This window comes from Chiloscyllium plagiosum, unplaced genomic scaffold (genome assembly GCF_037043375.1).
Source record: "Chiloscyllium plagiosum isolate Xiang-an unplaced genomic scaffold, Cpla_swu_hap1 HiC_scaffold_8, whole genome shotgun sequence".
Lineage (NCBI taxonomy): Eukaryota > Metazoa > Chordata > Chondrichthyes > Orectolobiformes > Hemiscylliidae > Chiloscyllium > Chiloscyllium plagiosum.
The window spans coordinates 105503519-105522353 of NW_028270146.1; the positions used below are offsets into that span (position 1 = coordinate 105503519).

General features: G+C 41.3%; 1 protein-coding gene across 1 annotated transcript in view; it reads right to left on the reverse strand.

Moving 5' to 3' along the window:
• Positions 1-18835, reverse strand: part of ubr1 (ubiquitin protein ligase E3 component n-recognin 1) — a 215675-nt gene that overhangs the window by 153021 nt on the left and 43819 nt on the right. The window contains exons 11-14 of the mRNA XM_043698391.2: positions 13029-13127; positions 12028-12182; positions 5698-5797; positions 4395-4523 (exon numbers count right to left, since the gene is read on the reverse strand). Of these exons, the coding sequence (XP_043554326.2) occupies positions 4395-4523; positions 5698-5797; positions 12028-12182; positions 13029-13127 (483 nt within the window). The remainder of the gene's footprint in view (positions 1-4394; positions 4524-5697; positions 5798-12027; positions 12183-13028; positions 13128-18835) is intronic.

Consider the following 18835-nt stretch of genomic DNA (forward strand, 5'->3'; position numbering starts at 1 on the left):
CATGTGTGGAGATGTCCTGAGGGGGTGAGTAGACTGTGTAGAAGAGACTCAGGGTTAGTCAGGGTCAGACGTTACCAAGGATGAGAGCGAAGGGGAAGATGTTGCAGGAAATGGTGGGTACAGTAACAGAGGTAGAGCGAGTGTGAGGTATCAAAAAGAAGATAGGGGCACTTTCATTGGCAGAGTGGAGAAGGTCATTGATCTTCTTCCTATAGTCTGTGCATTCCTTAAGTTGGTTGGGACTGCACTGGCCTGAATGATAACTCTGGTTCCAGCAGAATGGCGTTCTCTGTTGGCCTGGGAGAAAAGACCATCCTACCTCTGCATCACCCTATCCCCATCAGTAGCATCTCCATGTCCCACCCACAAAGAGAGGTCCACCTTTCTATTATCTGTCACGGCCAGAGCCAATGTCAGGAACCATCCAGGGCAGCCCCAGACTCGCAGGTCTTGGCTGGGTGCACAATATCTTTTTAAAGAGGGTGCTGCACCACGGATGTTGGCCAATTCTGGGATATCCAGGACGTGGCAAATTGTTTTGGATATGGTCTATGGTGCTAGAATGCGAGAGAGGGACACCAAAGGATGGGGTAGGTAATAAAAATAAGGAGATAGATAAAGGTAAAATAAGGTGTAAAATAAGATCGCAATCTGAAACCCTCTGAGAAAAACTGTCAAAACTGACATTTAGCAAAAGGAATTAAGATTCAGCCCTTAGTCTACCAAGGCAGGTTTCATTCTGGGATGTGACTTATGCAGTGTTACAGTGGATGGGATCAGAAGACTGCCTAGATTGTAGTGCAGCCAGCAGGTACAGGTGCCAATCGAGAGTAATCAGTTAAAGATTCTGATGAATCGCACTACATAGTGCCATACAACAGGTCAAAATTTACTTAGACGGTGCGATTGTGTGTGTTAGGCTAACTACTATGTTTGTTTTGATTTCTACTGGCATTTTTGGTGGTTTGCCCCTAATTTTTCCCATACGCCCCATTATTTTATTACATGATTGTCTATAACATGGTTTCACACGGGAATGCAACTATGGTGTTATAGGAGAATTGCAACAGACGTGCAAAGACACCTGGGTGTCCTTATATACCAGTCGCTGAAAGTAAGCATGCAGGTGCAGCAGGTGGTGAAGAGGGCAAATAATATGTTGTCCTTCGCAGCAAGACACTTTGGGTACAGGAACAAAAATGTCTTGCTGCAACTGGACAGGGCATTGGCGAGACCACAGAGTTTTGGTCTCCTTATCTGAGGAAGGATGTCTTGGCGATAGAGGGAGTGCAGTGGGCGTAAGATTTACCAGTTTGATTCTTGGCATGGTAGGACTGATGTGTAAAGACAGGCTGAATTGATTTGGACGATATTCACTGGGGTTTAGAAGAATGAGGGAGGAATCTTATACAAACCCATACAATTCTAACAGGACTAGACAGGGTAAGTGAAGGAAGCATGTCCCCAATGACTGGGGTGTTCAAAATCAGGGGTGACAGTCTAAAGATATGGAGTAGGCCACTTAGGACTGAGATGAGGAGATATTTATTCAGCCAGAGAATGGGTGAACCTGTGGAATTAGGCAAAAGTGAGGACTGCAGATGCTGGAAACCAGAGTCCAGATTAGATTGGTGCTGGAAAAGCATAGCAGGTCAGCCAGCATCTGAGAAGCAGGAAAATCGATGTTTTGGGTAAAAGCCCTTCATCAGGAATGGAGGCAGGGAGCCTCCAGAGTGGAGAAATAAATTGGGGTGTGGGACTGGGAAGAAGGTAGCAAAGAGTACAATAGGTGAATGGGGGTGGGGATGAAGGTGACAGGTCAGAGGGGAGGATGGAGCGGATAGGTGGGAAGGGAGATTGGCAGGTAGGACAGGTCATGAGGCTTTTACAAATACATTAAGGTCAAAAGGATAACGAGGGAGAGAATAGGACCCCTCAAAGATCAGCAAGGCGGCCTTTGTGTGGAGCCACAGAAAATGGGGAAGATACTAAATGAATATTTTGCATCAGCATTTACTGTGGAAAAAGATACAGAAGATATTGACCGCAGGGAAATAGATGGTGACATCTTGCAAAATGTCCAGATTACAGAGGAGAAACTGCTGGATGTCTTGAAATGGTTAAAGGTGGATAAATCCCCAGGACCTGATCAGGTGTACCCGAGAACTCTGTGGGAAACTAGAGAAGTGATTGCTGGGCCTCTTGCTGAGATATTTGAATCATCGATAGTCACAGGTGAGGTGCCGGAAGACTGGAGGTTGGCAAACGTGGTGCCACTGTTTAAGAAGGGCAGTAAAGACAAGCCAGGGAACTATAGACTGGTGAGCCTGACCTCGGCGGTGGGAAAGTTGTTGGAGGGAATCCGGAGGGACAGGATATACATGTATTTGGAAAGGCAAGGTCTGATTAGGGACAGTCAACATGGCTTTGTGCATGGGAAATCAAGTCTCACAAACTTGATTAAGTTTTTTTGAAGAAGTAACAAAGAAGATTGATGAGGGCAGAGCAGTAGATGTGATCTATATGGACTTCAGTAAGGCGTTCAACGAGGTTCCCCATGGGAGACTGATTAGCAAGGTTAGATCTCATGGAATACAGGGAGAACTAGCCATGTGGATACAGAACTGGCTCAAAGGTAGAAGACAGAAGGTGGTGGTGGAGGGTTGTTTTTCAGACTGGAGGCCTGTGACCAGTGGAGTGCCACAAGGATCGGTGCTGGGTCCTCTACTTTTTGTCATTTACATAAATGATTTGGATGCGAGCATAAGAGATACAGTTAGTAAGTTTGCAGATGACAGGTGGTGTAGTGGACAGTGAAGAGGGTTACCTCAGATTACAACAGGATCTGGACCAGATGGGCCAATGGGCTGAGAAGTGGCAGATGGAGTTTAATTCAGATAAATGCGAGGTGCTGCATTTTGGGAAAGCAAATCTTAGCAGGAGTTATACACTTAATGGTAAGGTCCTAGGCAGTGTTGCTGATCATAGAGACCTTGGAGTGCAGGTTCATAGCTCCTTGAAAGTGGAATCGCAGGTAGATTGGATAGTGAAGGCGGCGTTTAATTGGTCAGAGTAGAGTACAGGAGTTGGAAGGTCATGTTGCAGCTGTACAGGACATTAGTTAGGCCACTGTTGGAATATTGCATGCAATTCTGGTCTCCTTCCTATCGGAAGGATGCTGTGAAATTTGAAAGGGTTCAGAAAAGATTTACAAGGATGTTGCCTGGGTTGGAGGATTTCAGCTAGAGGGAGAGGCTGAACAGGCTAGGGCTGTTTTCCCTAGAGCGTTGAAGGCTGAGGGGTGACCTTATAGAGGTTTACAAAATTGTGAGGGGCATGGATAGGATAAATAGACAAAGTCTTTTCCCTGGGGTGGGGGAGTCCAGAAGTAGAGGACATAGGTTTAGGGTGAGAGGGGAAAGATATAAAAGAGACCTAAGGGGCAACTTTTTCACACAAAAGGGTGGGTCATGTATGGAATGAGCTGCCAGAGGAAGTGGTGGAGGCTGGTACAATTGCAACATTTAGGAGGCATTTGGATGGGTATATGAATAGGAAGAGTTTGGAAGGATATGGGCTGGGTGCTGGCAGGTGGGACTAGATTGGGTTGGGATATCTGGTCGGCATGGACAGGTTGGACCAAAGGGTCTGTTTCCATGCTGTACGTCTCTATGACAGTGCTGAGCTGGAAGTCTGGAACTGGGGTAAGGCTGGGGGAGGAGAAATGAGGAAACTGGTGAAGTCCACATTGAAGCCCTGGGGTTGAAGTGGAATTCTCTGCCACAGGAGTGGTTGAGGCCAAAATCCTAAATGATTTTAATCAGATACAGTTCTTATAGCTAAAGGGATCAATGGTCTGGGGGCTAAAGCAGGAAAAGGGTACAGAGTAGAATGATCAACCATGGTCATATTTATGGAGAAGCAGTCTTGAAGGGCCAAATACTATTGCTCCTTTTTTAAAAAAAAATGATAAGTTTATTCTAACATATTTCAACCTTTCTAGACTCCTGCAGCATTAACGTTTGTGTAAAGTTCTCAGGTTTAGGTTGCAGCTGATTGAATGCAGATGCTAACCACCAAAACATCAGACACAGGACTCTGCAACTGTGTGCGGATACCAACATTAATTTCACACGGTAAGAGTACATAGAACATTACAAGCACACCAGAGTATCATCATACTCGTAAAGTATGGTGCTATCTGTCCTTGAACAGCACAGTTTACCAGACCAGTTTAAAGAGCAAGGCAAGTTCTTCAGTCAGGCACCCTTTCAAGAATCATGCAGCAAAGACAGGATAGCCACACTTTTCTCTCAGTGATGCTAACTTGGGGGAACTATATGTTAAACTGCAGAGCAAATCTATGAAAATAAAAACAAATTCTCAAAACTTACATCAGATGCACACCATTCCTGAATCATGGACAGAATACATTTCAGAAGCACTTGGATAGCAAATGCTGGCTCCCACTCAGGTTCTATCTCAAGGTGCTGCCCAATCTGTCGGCTCATTGGCTCCATATTCTACAAATGATGCATAAAAGTAACTGCTTAATGATTCATCAAGGTAACATCAGGTCGCTTCAAGAACTTGCTAAATAACTAAATGAGCTACATCAATAAGCACAGGAAATTCCATTTTTTAAAAATAGACAAATAAATATTACAATCTATCCATTCCTAACCCTGAATCACGTTGGCAGTCATGAAAACTTAAAGGTTACTACTAAGATGTTGAAGTCTTTCTCAGTGAGCATTAAGAAGAACATTATCACCCATTTTGCAATGTTATAGGAAGGGAAAAGTGTTTTATTAACATTTAGAACCTTAAAGAACGTAGTGTTTCTGAGAAATTAATAAGAAATTAGAGCATTCCGAAGGGAAAAAAAAATTAAACCTAGTTCATGGTCAGTACCAGCTCAAGAAATTATAACAGTGCTCCAAACAAAACTATTCTGCTCTCTTTCATTAATTGCAGTTGCATAAATATCTATTGCTCTGAAAAAAATGCGACAAGTTAATCTGCATCTGTCGATGAAACTTGGCCGATTCTAAGTTTTTTTAGTGTTCAAGATTATAGGCGCAATGCATACTTCTACAAACTCTGACTGTGTCACCACCTAAAAGCCATTAACTTGCATTGTATATCTAAAATATTTATCATATTAATCAGGCACCTCACAATATTAAATAAACTTTGATGCTACATAATATTAGGACAGTTAACATCGATTTAAAGGAGCATCTTAAAAGGAAGAGAAAGAGGGAATGGGAGTTCCAGAGACTAGAGCCAAGGCAGCTGAAGGCATAGCCTTCAATGGCGAAGCAATTAAACCCACATTCAAAGGACCTGGTTTGGAGGATCACACAGTCATCTTAAAGACTAAAAGGCCTGGAAGCAGTGAGATGGATAAGAACGGAGGAGGTCAGTGAAAGATCTGGAAACAATGACAAAAATATTAAAATAACACCAACTTGTCCAAAAATGACTGACTGCATTTTCTAGCTAGTCAACTTCTCACAGGATTAACAGATGACTGGCACAAAAGAGTGAGAAATATTGAATATCTATTTCCCCTAACTTCAGCAAACTACTTAGTGGGAATTGTTTACATCAAAATCATTTTCTGTCAAAGCCATTAATAACTTAGGATCTGCAACATGAAGAGTGGTATAGTCAAAGTTTATTGTTACTTACTTGCATGGTTTTTAATAGCTTCAAAAATGTTTTAAAACCCTCAAGGAAACGCTCTCTTAGCTTGTCTGTCCACAGAGGTGGCTTGCTGATCAAGACATACCTTCAAAGAAAGGAAAACGAAGAGAAGAGATACATAATTTCTCCTGGTGAGTCTAAGGTACCTTTGCTGCAAACAAGCAAAAACAGACCTTTCAGCCTATTTAGGATAGTTGTTTCACACCACACCTGGTTCCTCCTATGCATCTCCATTTCACCCGAGCATCACAATCTTTCATTCCAGTCTTCCCTCATCTGTACATTTCACTTCCTCTTAAAACATCAATGCTGTCTGTCTCAATATTTTGATGCGGTTACAAACTTGAATTCGATAAGTGGGTGGTTTATCCTTAATCAGGAGAAATTACTTGCACAAAGCTGGATTTTGTCATGCTGCAATGGCACTTACTTGCAAGCCTGCCAATTAACTGCACCCATCAACTGAACTGACCTATCTTGAAGCTACAGTGACTTTCAGAACCTTTTTTTTTAATGAAATAAATACAGATAAATTATCTGAGGTACTGACTGGAAAATTGGCCTTGCACCTTGAGGAGTTGGGTTCAAACTCGGCTTAATACAATGGTTAGAAACCACTTCTCCAAGTATAAGCTAAATCCAATTGCTTCTGGACTTGAGGACTGCCTATAACTCACCATAAACAGGTAATCCTATTTACAAGTCCATGATACCTGCAGGAATGGATTGAGTGTTGTTTAAATGGTAGCACTGGAATTAGATCAAAAGGAGATTTAATCAGCGATAGAGTGGTAGGACTGCTTGGGAGGTCAAAGAACAATACAGCACAGGAACTAGTCGTTCAGCCCTCTAAGCCTGCACCAACACATTTTGCCCTTCCATATCACAAGTGCCTTCACTTACAGGATGCAAATTCCACATACTCGGAAACATCCTGGTAAACCTTTTCTGCACCCTCTCCAAAGCACCCACAAGTTTCCGACAGTGTGGTGACCAGAACTGTAGGCAATATTGTAAGTGAGGCCAAACTAAAATTCTGTAAGGATGTAGCATACGTTGCCTGTCCTTATACTCAATGCCCCTTTCGATGAAGGCAAGCTTGTCATAGGCCTTTTTTATTACCGTATCTACCTTCACTGCCACATTCAATGATCTGTGGAGCTGCACACCCAAATACCTCTACAATATTCCTAATGGTTCTGCCATTTACTGTATAATTTCCACCTGTACTTGATGTTCAAAAATATATCACTTCACATTTATTTGGATTAAACTCCATCTGCCACTTTTCTGCCCATGCCTCCAGCTGATCTATATCATGATGTATCCTCTGACAGTCTTCCTCACTATCCGCAACAGCACCAACCTTTTTAATCATGTACAAACTTACTAATTAGACCAGCCACATTTTCCTCCATGTCATTTATGTAGACCACAAACAGCAGAGGTCCCAGCATGGATTCCTGTGGAACACCACTAGTCACAACCCTCCTTTCCAAAAAGCATCCTTCCACCGCTACTTCCTGTCCCCTATGACTAAGCCAGTTCTGTATCCATACTGACAGCTAACCATGGTACCATGTGACTTCATCTTTTGTACCAGTCTGCCATGAGGGACCTTGTCAAAGGCTTTACTGAAGTCCATGTAGATAACATCCAATGTTTTTCCCTCAATCATCTTTGTGACCTACTCAAAAATCTCGATCCAGTTCGTGAGGCATGACCTCTCCTGCACAAAACCATGCTGTATCTCACTCATAAATATGGTCAGACTTTACTGCCCACTAATTCCCCTGTCTCTAATGCTGTTGTTCACATCTGTTTTCAAACAACTAGGTAACAATGTGCAAATCCAAAATGAAAATATATTCCACTCCTCAGAAATGAAAATTTTAAACTGAACAGGCACTAAGGAAAAACAGCTATTTCCTTTGGTGATGTGGTTAGTAAACACAGTATACTATGAATGATGGCAAAAATCACAAAGAGCCCAGCTTCATAAGAGTCTCACCTGAATCCTTCAGAGGATTTATGTGTGATTGATGTTTATGCCTCTTAGCTTTTGACTCTCCACAAGTGGGACAGACTGCCAATTTTTAAGCCTTTCAACATTCTGAAGGCAATGTCATAACTAACCACTGAAAAGTTTTTTTTGTCTTTAACCAATCTCCTGTTCCCAACTGAGGGCAAATAATGGTCTGCTTTCAAATACTGTAACTGTGAGCAAGCTAATTCCAACTGAACACTGAAGGGATACAGTCTGTGTCTGGCGTGTGAGCATAAATAAAGAGTGAAAATTAAAGAGATTAAAGGGAGAAAATAAAGATCATGCCTTTTTCTGTCGCACTTTTCATGATCTCAGTACATTAAAAAGTCTTTCCAACCAATTAAGTATTTTTTGAAGCAGCCACCGTTTTAATTCGGAAAATGTGACAGGCAGTTTGCAAAGATCAATCTACCACAAACAACATTGCTTTAACCAGATAACCTGTTTGTGACATTCAATGATTGATAAATACTGGTCAGGATACTGGGAAGCACTTTGAAAATGGCATCGTGAGATCTTTTACATCCACCTGAGGGGCAAATGGCTCTTGGTTCAACATTTAATCTGAACAGCAGCATCTCCAACAGTGCAGTATGCTTTGAATGTAACGTCTGCGTGAATATTGAGCTCCAGTCTCCCAGGTAAGGTATTCTGACTCAGAGGTTTTTATGCTGGCATTGAGTCATAGCTAACAGAACAATTACATTTCCCTCATCCAATTCTTTCTGGAATTCAGTATCTTTTTAGGATGAGTTAAGGTTCAATAGTTCTGACTTGATTAAAACAGCGAGGAATTAAATTATATTTAATTGTGATTAGTTGCAAAACACTTTAATGAAGAATAGTCATTTGGCTCAGGTCAACAGGAAGATCTATGGTTTTAGTGTTGTTTTATGGCCCAAGCTACTGCAGACTCAAGCTAACAAATGGCAGCTTTTAAAAAAACTTTGATTCAAGGATATACTGTAACTGTATTTAAATAATTTGCTACTGTAACTTTAAGCATGCAATAGGCCAAGGTATATTACATTTGTATGGTTATTTGAGATTTATATATTTTGCTGCTTCAATTATACTTTGTTACATCAGTGAGGTCTTTTTGAAGTAACTTTAGTCAATTTATTTCATACAAGCAATCACATGGGAGTCACACATGGTTCTTTGGGTTAAAATATATTAATTAGCTTTGGAACTTTCCAGGTAACAAATATATTAGTTGAGAGATGTAGAACAACATTAAACCACCAAGTACTGACACTACATGCGCTCTCGCAGATATGCAAATTGCTTGACTTGTGCCTCATTAACTTGATAAAGATCAATGATGTCAGCAAGCCCAGAGGGATAAACTGTGATAAGGTGAATAATCCAGAGCGATTGTTCATTTCAAAGAACAAATAATATCAAATAAGAGGACCATGAACTTTAAAGAAACTGATTGGGAATCAGGCACACACCACTTAAATACTGTAAGATTGATCGTGAGCTGGTTATGCATTGACAGGCCAATCACAGTTCAAGGTGACTCTGACTAATCACAAGAGTTAGTGGTTAGAAAAGATTAGGCAAAAACAATGACTGCAGATGCTGGAAACCAGAGACGAGATTAGAGTGGTGCTGGAAAACACAGCAGCTCAGGCAGCATCCGAGGAGCAGGAAAATCGGCTTTTCAGGCAAAAGCTGCTATTTGTATTCCTGATGAAGGGCTTGTGCCCGAAACGTCAATTTTACTGCTCCTCGGATGCTGCCCGAACCGTTAGAAAAGATTAATAAGCAACAATACTTACATTAAAAAAAAAGTGATGATTTAATGATTTGGGATACAGTAAGAAGATAGACAGAAGAAAAAACATGAATAGAACTGAATGAAAGACATGCATCAGTCACAGTCAAACACCATAAGTCGGTGTGCCAAAGTAGATCAACTGAAGATCACTACCTTATTGAGCATTCATTTGTACTCACTATAAAAAACAAGAAATTTGCTGAAATTTATGAAAGCACACTTATTCCTGGAATGGTCCTGCAAGTAAGCAAGACTTGCAGTCATTTTATATTGGCTCTCACAATTCAATCTAAAATTGTAATTGACTTAGTTCTTATAAATAAAGTTAAATTAAACCACAAATCTTACACTTTCATCTTCATGACCAGGACTGGTGAATCTATAGTAAAAATACAAGCTCCTGAAATGTGTTCTGCATTTGTAATCCTTGTTGTGGAGGTGCCAGTGTTGGACTGGGATGGACAAAGTTAAAAATCATACAATACCAGGTTCTAAATAAACCTGTCGGACTTTCACCTGCTGTTGTCAGATTTTTTAACATAATCCTTGTTGCTTGCTCTCTGACAATTTTGTCCCATCTGAAAATAATTTTTAGGCTTGCTATCACATTTTCATTTATTTTCATAAGGTGTCCTGTAATTTTTTTTTAAACTGCGAAGTCCCAGTTTATCAAAGTATTTCTTAAAATTCCACCTACTTGAGAAATTAAGTCTCACTACTCCAATTTCCTGTTATATCACCACAATGTGCAATTCCATTCAAGGAGTTTGTAGTTTGAGGTAATAACCTAATGTACTTCAGACATGGTGGAAAATAAGCTATTTCCTCAGAGTTCAAGATTAGTGGAAGAAGGTACTTGTTTGTACTTAAGCACCCTATCCCATACCTCAAAGCAACTCACACATTTCTTTGGAATACAGCCACTTTTGCAACAAAGCTGAAAGCAGTCATTTTTGCAGACGTCACTGCAACTTAAATAATAAGTTATTTATGTTCTATGTTAGTTTATGGACAATATCAGTGTGGACCCTAGATCAGCAACCTCTTCAAAATGTTTTTTTTTTAAACTTTTAAATAAATTCTTAACAATTATCTGGGTGGTCAGATGGGGTCCAGGTAAAACAATGCTATACCACCTCCAAAAACAAGATTGCCCCACCTCTAATAAAACCAGAAATGGGAGAGTTCAAAACAGACTGGAATCCAGTCGGAAACATGTTTTCACAGTTCTCTCACACATATTAACATAAATGTTCAAGTGATTTGTATTTCCAGAAAATTACTCCAATTATTGGATGTTTCAAATCAATGACTTGATATTAGAACTGTCAAGGATTTAACTGAATCACTGGACTTGGTAACAGGACACTTAGAAAATCATCATTTCATGTTGACAATGCCACAAAAAGAAATCACATTTGACAAATCTATTAGAGCTTTTTGAGATTACAAGTGAAAGGTAAAATTGCCAAAGAACTACTGAGCACAGGGCTTATCTCTCATTAGAGCAAGGTTTAACCTGACTGTCGCCGTACCTCAGGCCAGCACAGGTGAGTTCTTCACGTTAACCTCAGTCAGTGTGGGAACTGAACCACATCAGTGGTATCAGTCTGCATTGTAAGTCAGCCATCCAAATCAACTGAGCCAACCATCAAGAGAGGGAGGGTACATCTTTTTGGATACTATAGAAATGCTATGATATAGATACACTTTAAGCAGGTGGAGTTTACATAGATCAATCACTACCTTATCGAATAGAAGATGATGCCGAAAAGATCAAATGACTTTTTCATGTTCTTATTTTAAAAAGTTATTACAACTCTACACATTGCTCCACAGATGCTGAGTAACCTGCAGTGTTTCCAGCATTTTCATTTTCAATTTCATTTTCTATTTTAGAATTCTAATATCTGCAGTTTCTTGCCTATGTGTCAGATATTGATTTGCTTTAACTTTTATTTCATCTTCTATTCAAGTATTTTTTTAACCTCATTAAATCCAAATGCTTTGTGAAGCACAACAAACAAAACAGCAAAGCAAAAGAAACTGAGTTAGTCGGAGGGGCACAATTCAACAACTGTTTCACTGCATCAGAACCTCTAACAGCTACATGATCTGAAATAGCTGGAGTGTTGAGTATAACCACTACTGCATTTCCAGAACATTGTTCTGATTGATCAGAGTAAAAAGACTATATTTGCACAGTTGGAGAAAACAGTCTTTAATAAAGACTCCTGTGCAGCAAAAAATTAAAAAGGAACTCTTGTATACTACAAAGCACTTTGCTACTCTGCTGCCATTTTGCTAATGCTACTTTGATTATACTGTATACATACACTGGCCCAAAGTATTATCTTAAACTTTGTTAAGAATACTCAGAACTTCAATAGGCCAACAACTAAATAACGATTTGAAAAGTCTTATGCACCTAATCCATCATTAAAGAGAAATGACCAATCTGGGGTCTGATGATGACACTTACTTAAGATCATACAAGACCATTTGTTTCCTGGACAATTTGTCCTGGGAGTAACTCTGAAAATGAAGCTTTCCGTTATCCATATGCTCAGAAAACAGCTCAATTATGGTTTCAATAATGATTTTTAGAGCATCGTGTTCTTCAATCAGATGACGAGCCTAGCAAAAGATTAAACATTTTCTGTAACATTCGTTCAAGTAGTGAAAATGAGAAAAATAAATGAAACCAGAATTTTTACATCATTACATTTTTTATTTATTTTGGTTGATTTGTATGTAGCTCAGGAGAACCATGAAGGATTTAAAAATATATTAAATAAAAGCAGTAGCAGGTCTGATTGCCCCTAAAGTATGATGATCAATAACACTACAATTGAGCACTTACCTGTCTGATTCTCATATTTCTCAAGTTAGAATCATAGAATCATCGAATCCCTACAATGTGTAAGCAGGCCATTCAGCCCATCGAGCCCAGAGCAACCTTCCAAGGAACACCCCACCTGCAGCCAGCCCCCATCTCACCCTACCCCTGGAACACTGCCTGGAACATGGCTGCACATGCCTGGACACTATGGGCAATTTTTTAGCACAGCCAATCTATTTCCATTCTTCTTAATCAATCCACCTATTTCCATGTACTGTTTGAGTATTATGATACTACCAGTACTTTTCATCAAATAGGTTTATGTAGTCTTTATGAAGATTTTGAGGTCCCTCTCAATCATTGCATTGAATTTGTTACAGTTCATTTTATTTCTTCATTAGTGCAAAAATCTACATAAGGGGCCTAAAAGCAATTCCCTCAAGTGTTGGTGACTCCTCATGATTTCTTATCTCCATCCATACTGTTTCTATTCTCTGACCTTCCACTTCATTCTTTATCAGTTAATTCTTACTCCCGCTGACTCAACCCTTTTACATGGGTCTGATGTTCTACAGGGACAAATATCATGGCACATTTCATTCATATGCAAATTGGTCTTACATTTTGGTTATTCCACTTACCAATGTTGGGACAGTGAATATTTGAACAGACTGTGCAGTTACAGATACATTGCGGTCATGATCATCATCCACAAATTCGAGCTGAAGTTGCTTGTAGTGCTATTGGAGACAAACAAACAGATGATCATTCCCCTTCAACCACACAGTGCAAAGGCTCAGGCTGATGGCAAGCTTAACAATTTATATTTACAAACAGTTTACAGCACAAACAGGTCATTAAGCCCAATAGGGCCATCTTCTTATGGAATATTTAAGAAATACTGTTTAAAAATGAGGGGTCGCATATTTAAATAGAGATGAAACAGTTTTATTTCTGTCTCAGAAGATTGTGGAAGCAGATCCAATATTTTTAAGGCTTTTAGATCATAAGATACTAAGACTATAAAAAAAGCAGCAGGATTAGACCATTCGGCCCACCAAACCTGCTCTGCCATTTAACCATGGCCGATTTGTTTCTCAATCCTATTCCTCTTCCTTCTTCCTGTGTCTCCTGATCCCTTTACCAATCAAGAGCATGGTTATCTCTGTCTTAAATAAACTTAATGACTTGACCTGCACAGCTCTCTGTGGCAGTGAATTCCACAGATTTACTACCCTCTGGCTGAAGAAATTCCTCAACTCAATTTGAAATGGTCATCCCTTCACTCCGAGGTTCCGAATATTGCTCACAATATTCCAAATACCTCATACAACCTCAACAGTGCAATCCTGCTCTTGTATCCTAGCCCTCTCAGAGTGAATGCTAACATTGTATTTGCCTTCCTAACTGCCAACTGAACCTGGATGTGAACCTTCGGATCCTGAACTGGGACTCCTAAGTGCCTTTGTGCTTCAAACTGCCGAAGCCTTTCCCCATTTAAAAAACATTCTGTGTCTCTACTTTTTCTACTAAAATGCACAACTTCACACTTTCCCACATGGCATACCATCTACCACTTCTTTGTTTACTTTCTTAGCCTGTCCAAGTTCTTCTGCAGCCTCCCTGCTTCCTCAATATTATTCACCCCATCAATTTCTGTCATCAGTAAACATAGCAACAATGCCCTCAGTACCTTTGCCCAGATTGTTAATGTATCATATGAATAACTGGGGCCCCAGAGACTCCTGTGTAACTCAACTAGCTTCCACTCCCATCTGAAAAATCCTTACTGTCTTCTGTTAGTCAGCCAATCCTCTATCCATGTCAGTGCCCCAAATGTACCTAACATTATGGGAGTCTTGTCTGTTTAGCAATCGCCTGTGCAGCACCTTGTTAAAGGTCTTCTGGAAATCCAGATACATACTTCCACTGACTCTCCTTTGCCTAACTTGCTCATTACCTTCTCAAAGAATTCGAACAGATTTGTCAGACATGATCTCTCCTTGACAATGTCACCTCTACCGCCTGATTCTCCAAGTTTTGGAATGTTACTGGTGTCTTCCACTGCAACTGATACAAAGCACTTATTCAATTCCTGTTCTATTTCTTTGTTCTCCATTACTAGTTCTCCAGACTCATTTTTCACTGGTCCAATGTTCACTCTGACCTCTCTCTCTCTTCTTATAGATCTAAAAAAAATCTTTTGCAATCTTTCTTTTATATTGCTAGGTAGCTTTCCCTCATATTTCATATTTGGCCCCCACTTCTTTTTTAGTTGTCCTCTACTGGTTTTTAAATGCTTCCTAATTTTCTGGTTTCCTACTAACCTTCACCACATTGTACACTTTTTCTTTTGCTTTTATGCTGTCCCTGACTTCCCTTGTTCCAACCTTTAGGTTCATTTTAAGAGAATGTTGATTTATGATTACAATTATTAATTTTAGCTCCACTCTCAACCCCATAAACTCCAAAAAAGGTATCACCAAACTCCAAGACTTAAAACTCTGCTCCCCCATCTGCAACTGGATCCTTGACTTCCAGATGTGCAGACCATTATCAACAAACACATCGAGTAAGACCCCATCTACCACCCCCTGAGAAAATGAACAGGAAATGACATCACCAACCAAAGAAACTCAAACATATAAATAGAAAGCAGGAATTATCAACAGTGCTTTGCCCTGAGGCCCACTGAAGATGTTACCTAGTAGGGTAACAAAACATCTGGAAATGAACCTTCCAGCTCAGCGAGCAAACCTACATCCAGAACCTCAACCTGAGCTACAAATTTTCCCAAAACTCATGCAGACCACAATCAGTAAGGATAACCAACAACACCTTCCCCACAATAATCCTCAACACTGGTGCCCCGCAAAGTAGATCACTCAGACCCTGACATTCTTATACATTCATGACTGTGTGGTCAAAATTAGCACAAACTCAATTTACAAATTTGCTGATGGCACCACTGTAGTCATTTCGATCTCAAACAATGATAAGAGAGTATAGGAAAGAGATAGAGAGCTTAGTGGCATGGTGTAAAGACAACAGTTTCTCCCTCAATGTCAGCAAAATGAAGGAGTTGGTCATTGACTTCAGCAAGTGGAGTGGAGGACATGTTCCTGTATGTATCAATGGTGCTGACACGGAGATGGTCGAAAGGTTCAAGTACCAAGCAATAAACATCACCAATCTATCCTGGTCCATCCACATTGCTGCTAGTCAAAAAAGCATACCAATGCCTCTTCTTCCTCAGAAGGCTAAGGAAATTCAGTATGTTTACAATGACTCATCAACTTTAATAGAAAGAATCCTATCCGGAAACATCACAGTTTGGCATGGCAACTGCTCGACCCAAGAATGCAAGAAATTACAGAAAGTTGTAAAAGCAACCCAGTCCAATACAAAAACCAGCCTTCCTTCTACTGACTCTGTCTCTACTTCCCGCTGTCTTGCAAAAGCAGCCAACGTAATCGAAGACCCATTCCACCCCAATTATACTCTCCTCCGTCCTCTTCCATCGGGCAGAAGGCACAAAAGTTTGAAAATACTTACCAACATATTCAAGAATATCTTCTTCCCTGTTATAAAGCTTATGAATTGACCCCTCATATATGAGAGTTGATCTTTCTCTGCACCTTCTCTGTAGCTGTAACACTATGTTCAGTATTCTATTCTATTACGCTGTTGTACTTGTGTAAGGAATAGCTTGTTTGATTAGTACCCAAAACAGTACTTTTCACTTTATCTCAGTACATGTCACAATAATAAATCAAATCAGAATGAGTTAGATCAGCTGTATGTGCTCCATGCTCGATTCCACTCACTACCTCATTTGTGTTGTTGGAGCTGCAGTCATCCATAAGACCATAAGACACAGGAGTGGAAGTAAGGCCATTCAAGTCTACTCCACCATATCATCATGGTTGATGGGCATTTCAACTCCAGTTACCCACACTCTCCCCATAGCCCTTAATTCCTTGTGAGATCAAGAATTTACCAATCTCTGCCTTGAAGACATTTAACTTCCTGGCCTTCACTGCACTCCATGACAATAAATTTCACATGGAGAAAGTCAGGACTGCAGATGCTGGAGATCAGAGCTGAAAAATGTGTTGCTGGAAAAGTGCAGCAGGTCAAGCAGAATCCAAGGAGCAGGAGAATCGACGTTTTGGGCATACGCCTTTCTTCAGGAATTCCACAGTCCCACCACTCTCTGGCTGAAGAAAGGTCTCCTCATTTCCATTCTAAATTGAGCCCCTCCAATTCTAAGGCAGTGCCCACAGGTCCACCTAACCTTATAATCAAGGTTAGGTGGACCTGCCTAACCTTATAATCAAGAGAAGGTCACCCTTAAAGAAGCTGAAGATGGTTGGCCCAAGGACACTACCCTGAGGAACTGCTGCAGAGACGTCCTACAGCTGGACTGACTGACCTCCAACAATTGCAACCATATTCCCATGTGCCAGATAGGACTCCAACCAGCAAACTGTGCCTCCTTGATACCCACAGATTCCAGTTTTGCTCGGGTTCTTTGATGATGCACTCGGTCACGTGCTGTCATGTCCTCCTCCTTTCTGTGTCATGTGCTGATTATCCCTTTAAGTGCATCTGTTATTTGTTCCAACTACTCAGTGGTAGCACGCTCCACAGCCAAACAAAGAACATTCTCCTCGGCCGTTTGTTGGATATGTCAACTGTCAATCTTAAGATTTACATCCCCGTGCTCTGCCATAAAAGGAAATGGCTTTTTAAAATCTAGTCCATTGGACTTGTACATAACTAACATTGGAGTTTGTAATTTCAAAACTGATGCCTTGTACTGATGATTACTCCCATAATTAGTGTGCTTAAACAACATGCTTTTACTTTTATTATTATTAATTTCTCTTTTGAGAAGATTTGTAGCTCTGGTTGAGGTTCCGAATGTAGGTTTGCTTGCTGAGCTGGAAGGTTCGTTTTCAGACGTTTTGTCACCATACTAGGTAACATCATCAGTGAGCTTCCAGATGAAGCACTGGTGACAGCCTGCTTTCTATTTATGTGTTTAGGTTTCCTTGGGTTGATGATGCCATTTCCTGTGGTGACAGCATTTCCCCAGTGATGTCATTTCCTGTTCATTTTCTCATGTGGTGGTAAATGAGATCCAAGTCATTGTATTTGTTGATAGAATTCCGGTTGAAATTTTCATGCGTATCTCTGGCTTGTCTAGGATGGATGTATTGTTCCAGTCGAAGTGGTGTCCTTCCTCATGTATGTAAGAATACAAATGAGAGTGGGTCATATCCTTTTGTGGCTAGTTGATGTTCATATATCCTAGTGGCTAGTTTTCTGCCTGTTTGTCCAATGTAGTGTTTGTTCCAGTCCTTGCACAGTATCTTGTAAATTACGAGGTATCTTGTAAATTACCTTTTCCTCCGCTACATCGATGACTGTATCGGTGCCGACTCGTGCTCCCACGAGGAGGTTGAACAGTTCATCCACTTCACCAACACCTTCCACCCCAACCTCAAATTCACCTGGACAGTCTCAGATTCCTCCCTCCCCTTCCTCGACCTTTCTATTTCTATCTTAGGCGACCGAATCAACACGGACATCTACTACAAACCGACCAACTCCCACAGCTACCTGGACTACACCTCCTCCCATCCTGCCCCCTGTAAAAACGCCATCCCATTCTCCCAATTCCTTCGACTCCGCCGCATCTGCTCCCAGGAGGACCAGTTCCAAAAACGCACAACCCAGATGGCCTCCTTCTTCAAGGACCGCAATTTCCCCCCCAACGTGGTCGACGATGCCCTCCACCGCATCTCTTCCACTTCCCGCTCCTCCGCCCTTGAGCCCCGCCCCTCCAACCGCCACCAGGACAGAACCCCACTGGTCCTCACCTACCACCTCACCAATCTACATGTTCAGCGCATCATCCGCCGTCATTTCCGCCACCTCCAAACGGACCCCACCACCAAGGATATATTTCCCTCCCCTCCCCTATCAGCATTCCGTAAAGATCACTCCCTCCGTGACTCCCTCGTCAGGTCCACACCCCCCACCAACCCAACCTCCACTCCCGGCACCTTCCCCTGCAACCGCAGGAGGTGCAAGACTTGCGCCAACACCTCCCCCCTCACCTCCCTCCAAGGCCCCAAAGGAAACTTCCATATCCGCCACAGATTCACCTGCACCTCCACACACATCATCTATTGCATCCTCTGCACCCGATGTGGCCTCCTCTATATTGGGGAGACAGGCCGGCTACTTGCGGAGCGTTTCAGAGAACACCTCTGGGACACCCGGACCAACCAACCCAACCACCCTGTGGCTCAACATTTCAATTCCCCCTCCCACTCCACCAAGGATATGCAGGTCTTTGGACTCCTCCATCGCCAGACCACAACAAAACGACGGTTGGAGGAAGAGCGCCTCATCTTCCGCCTAGGAACCCTCCAAC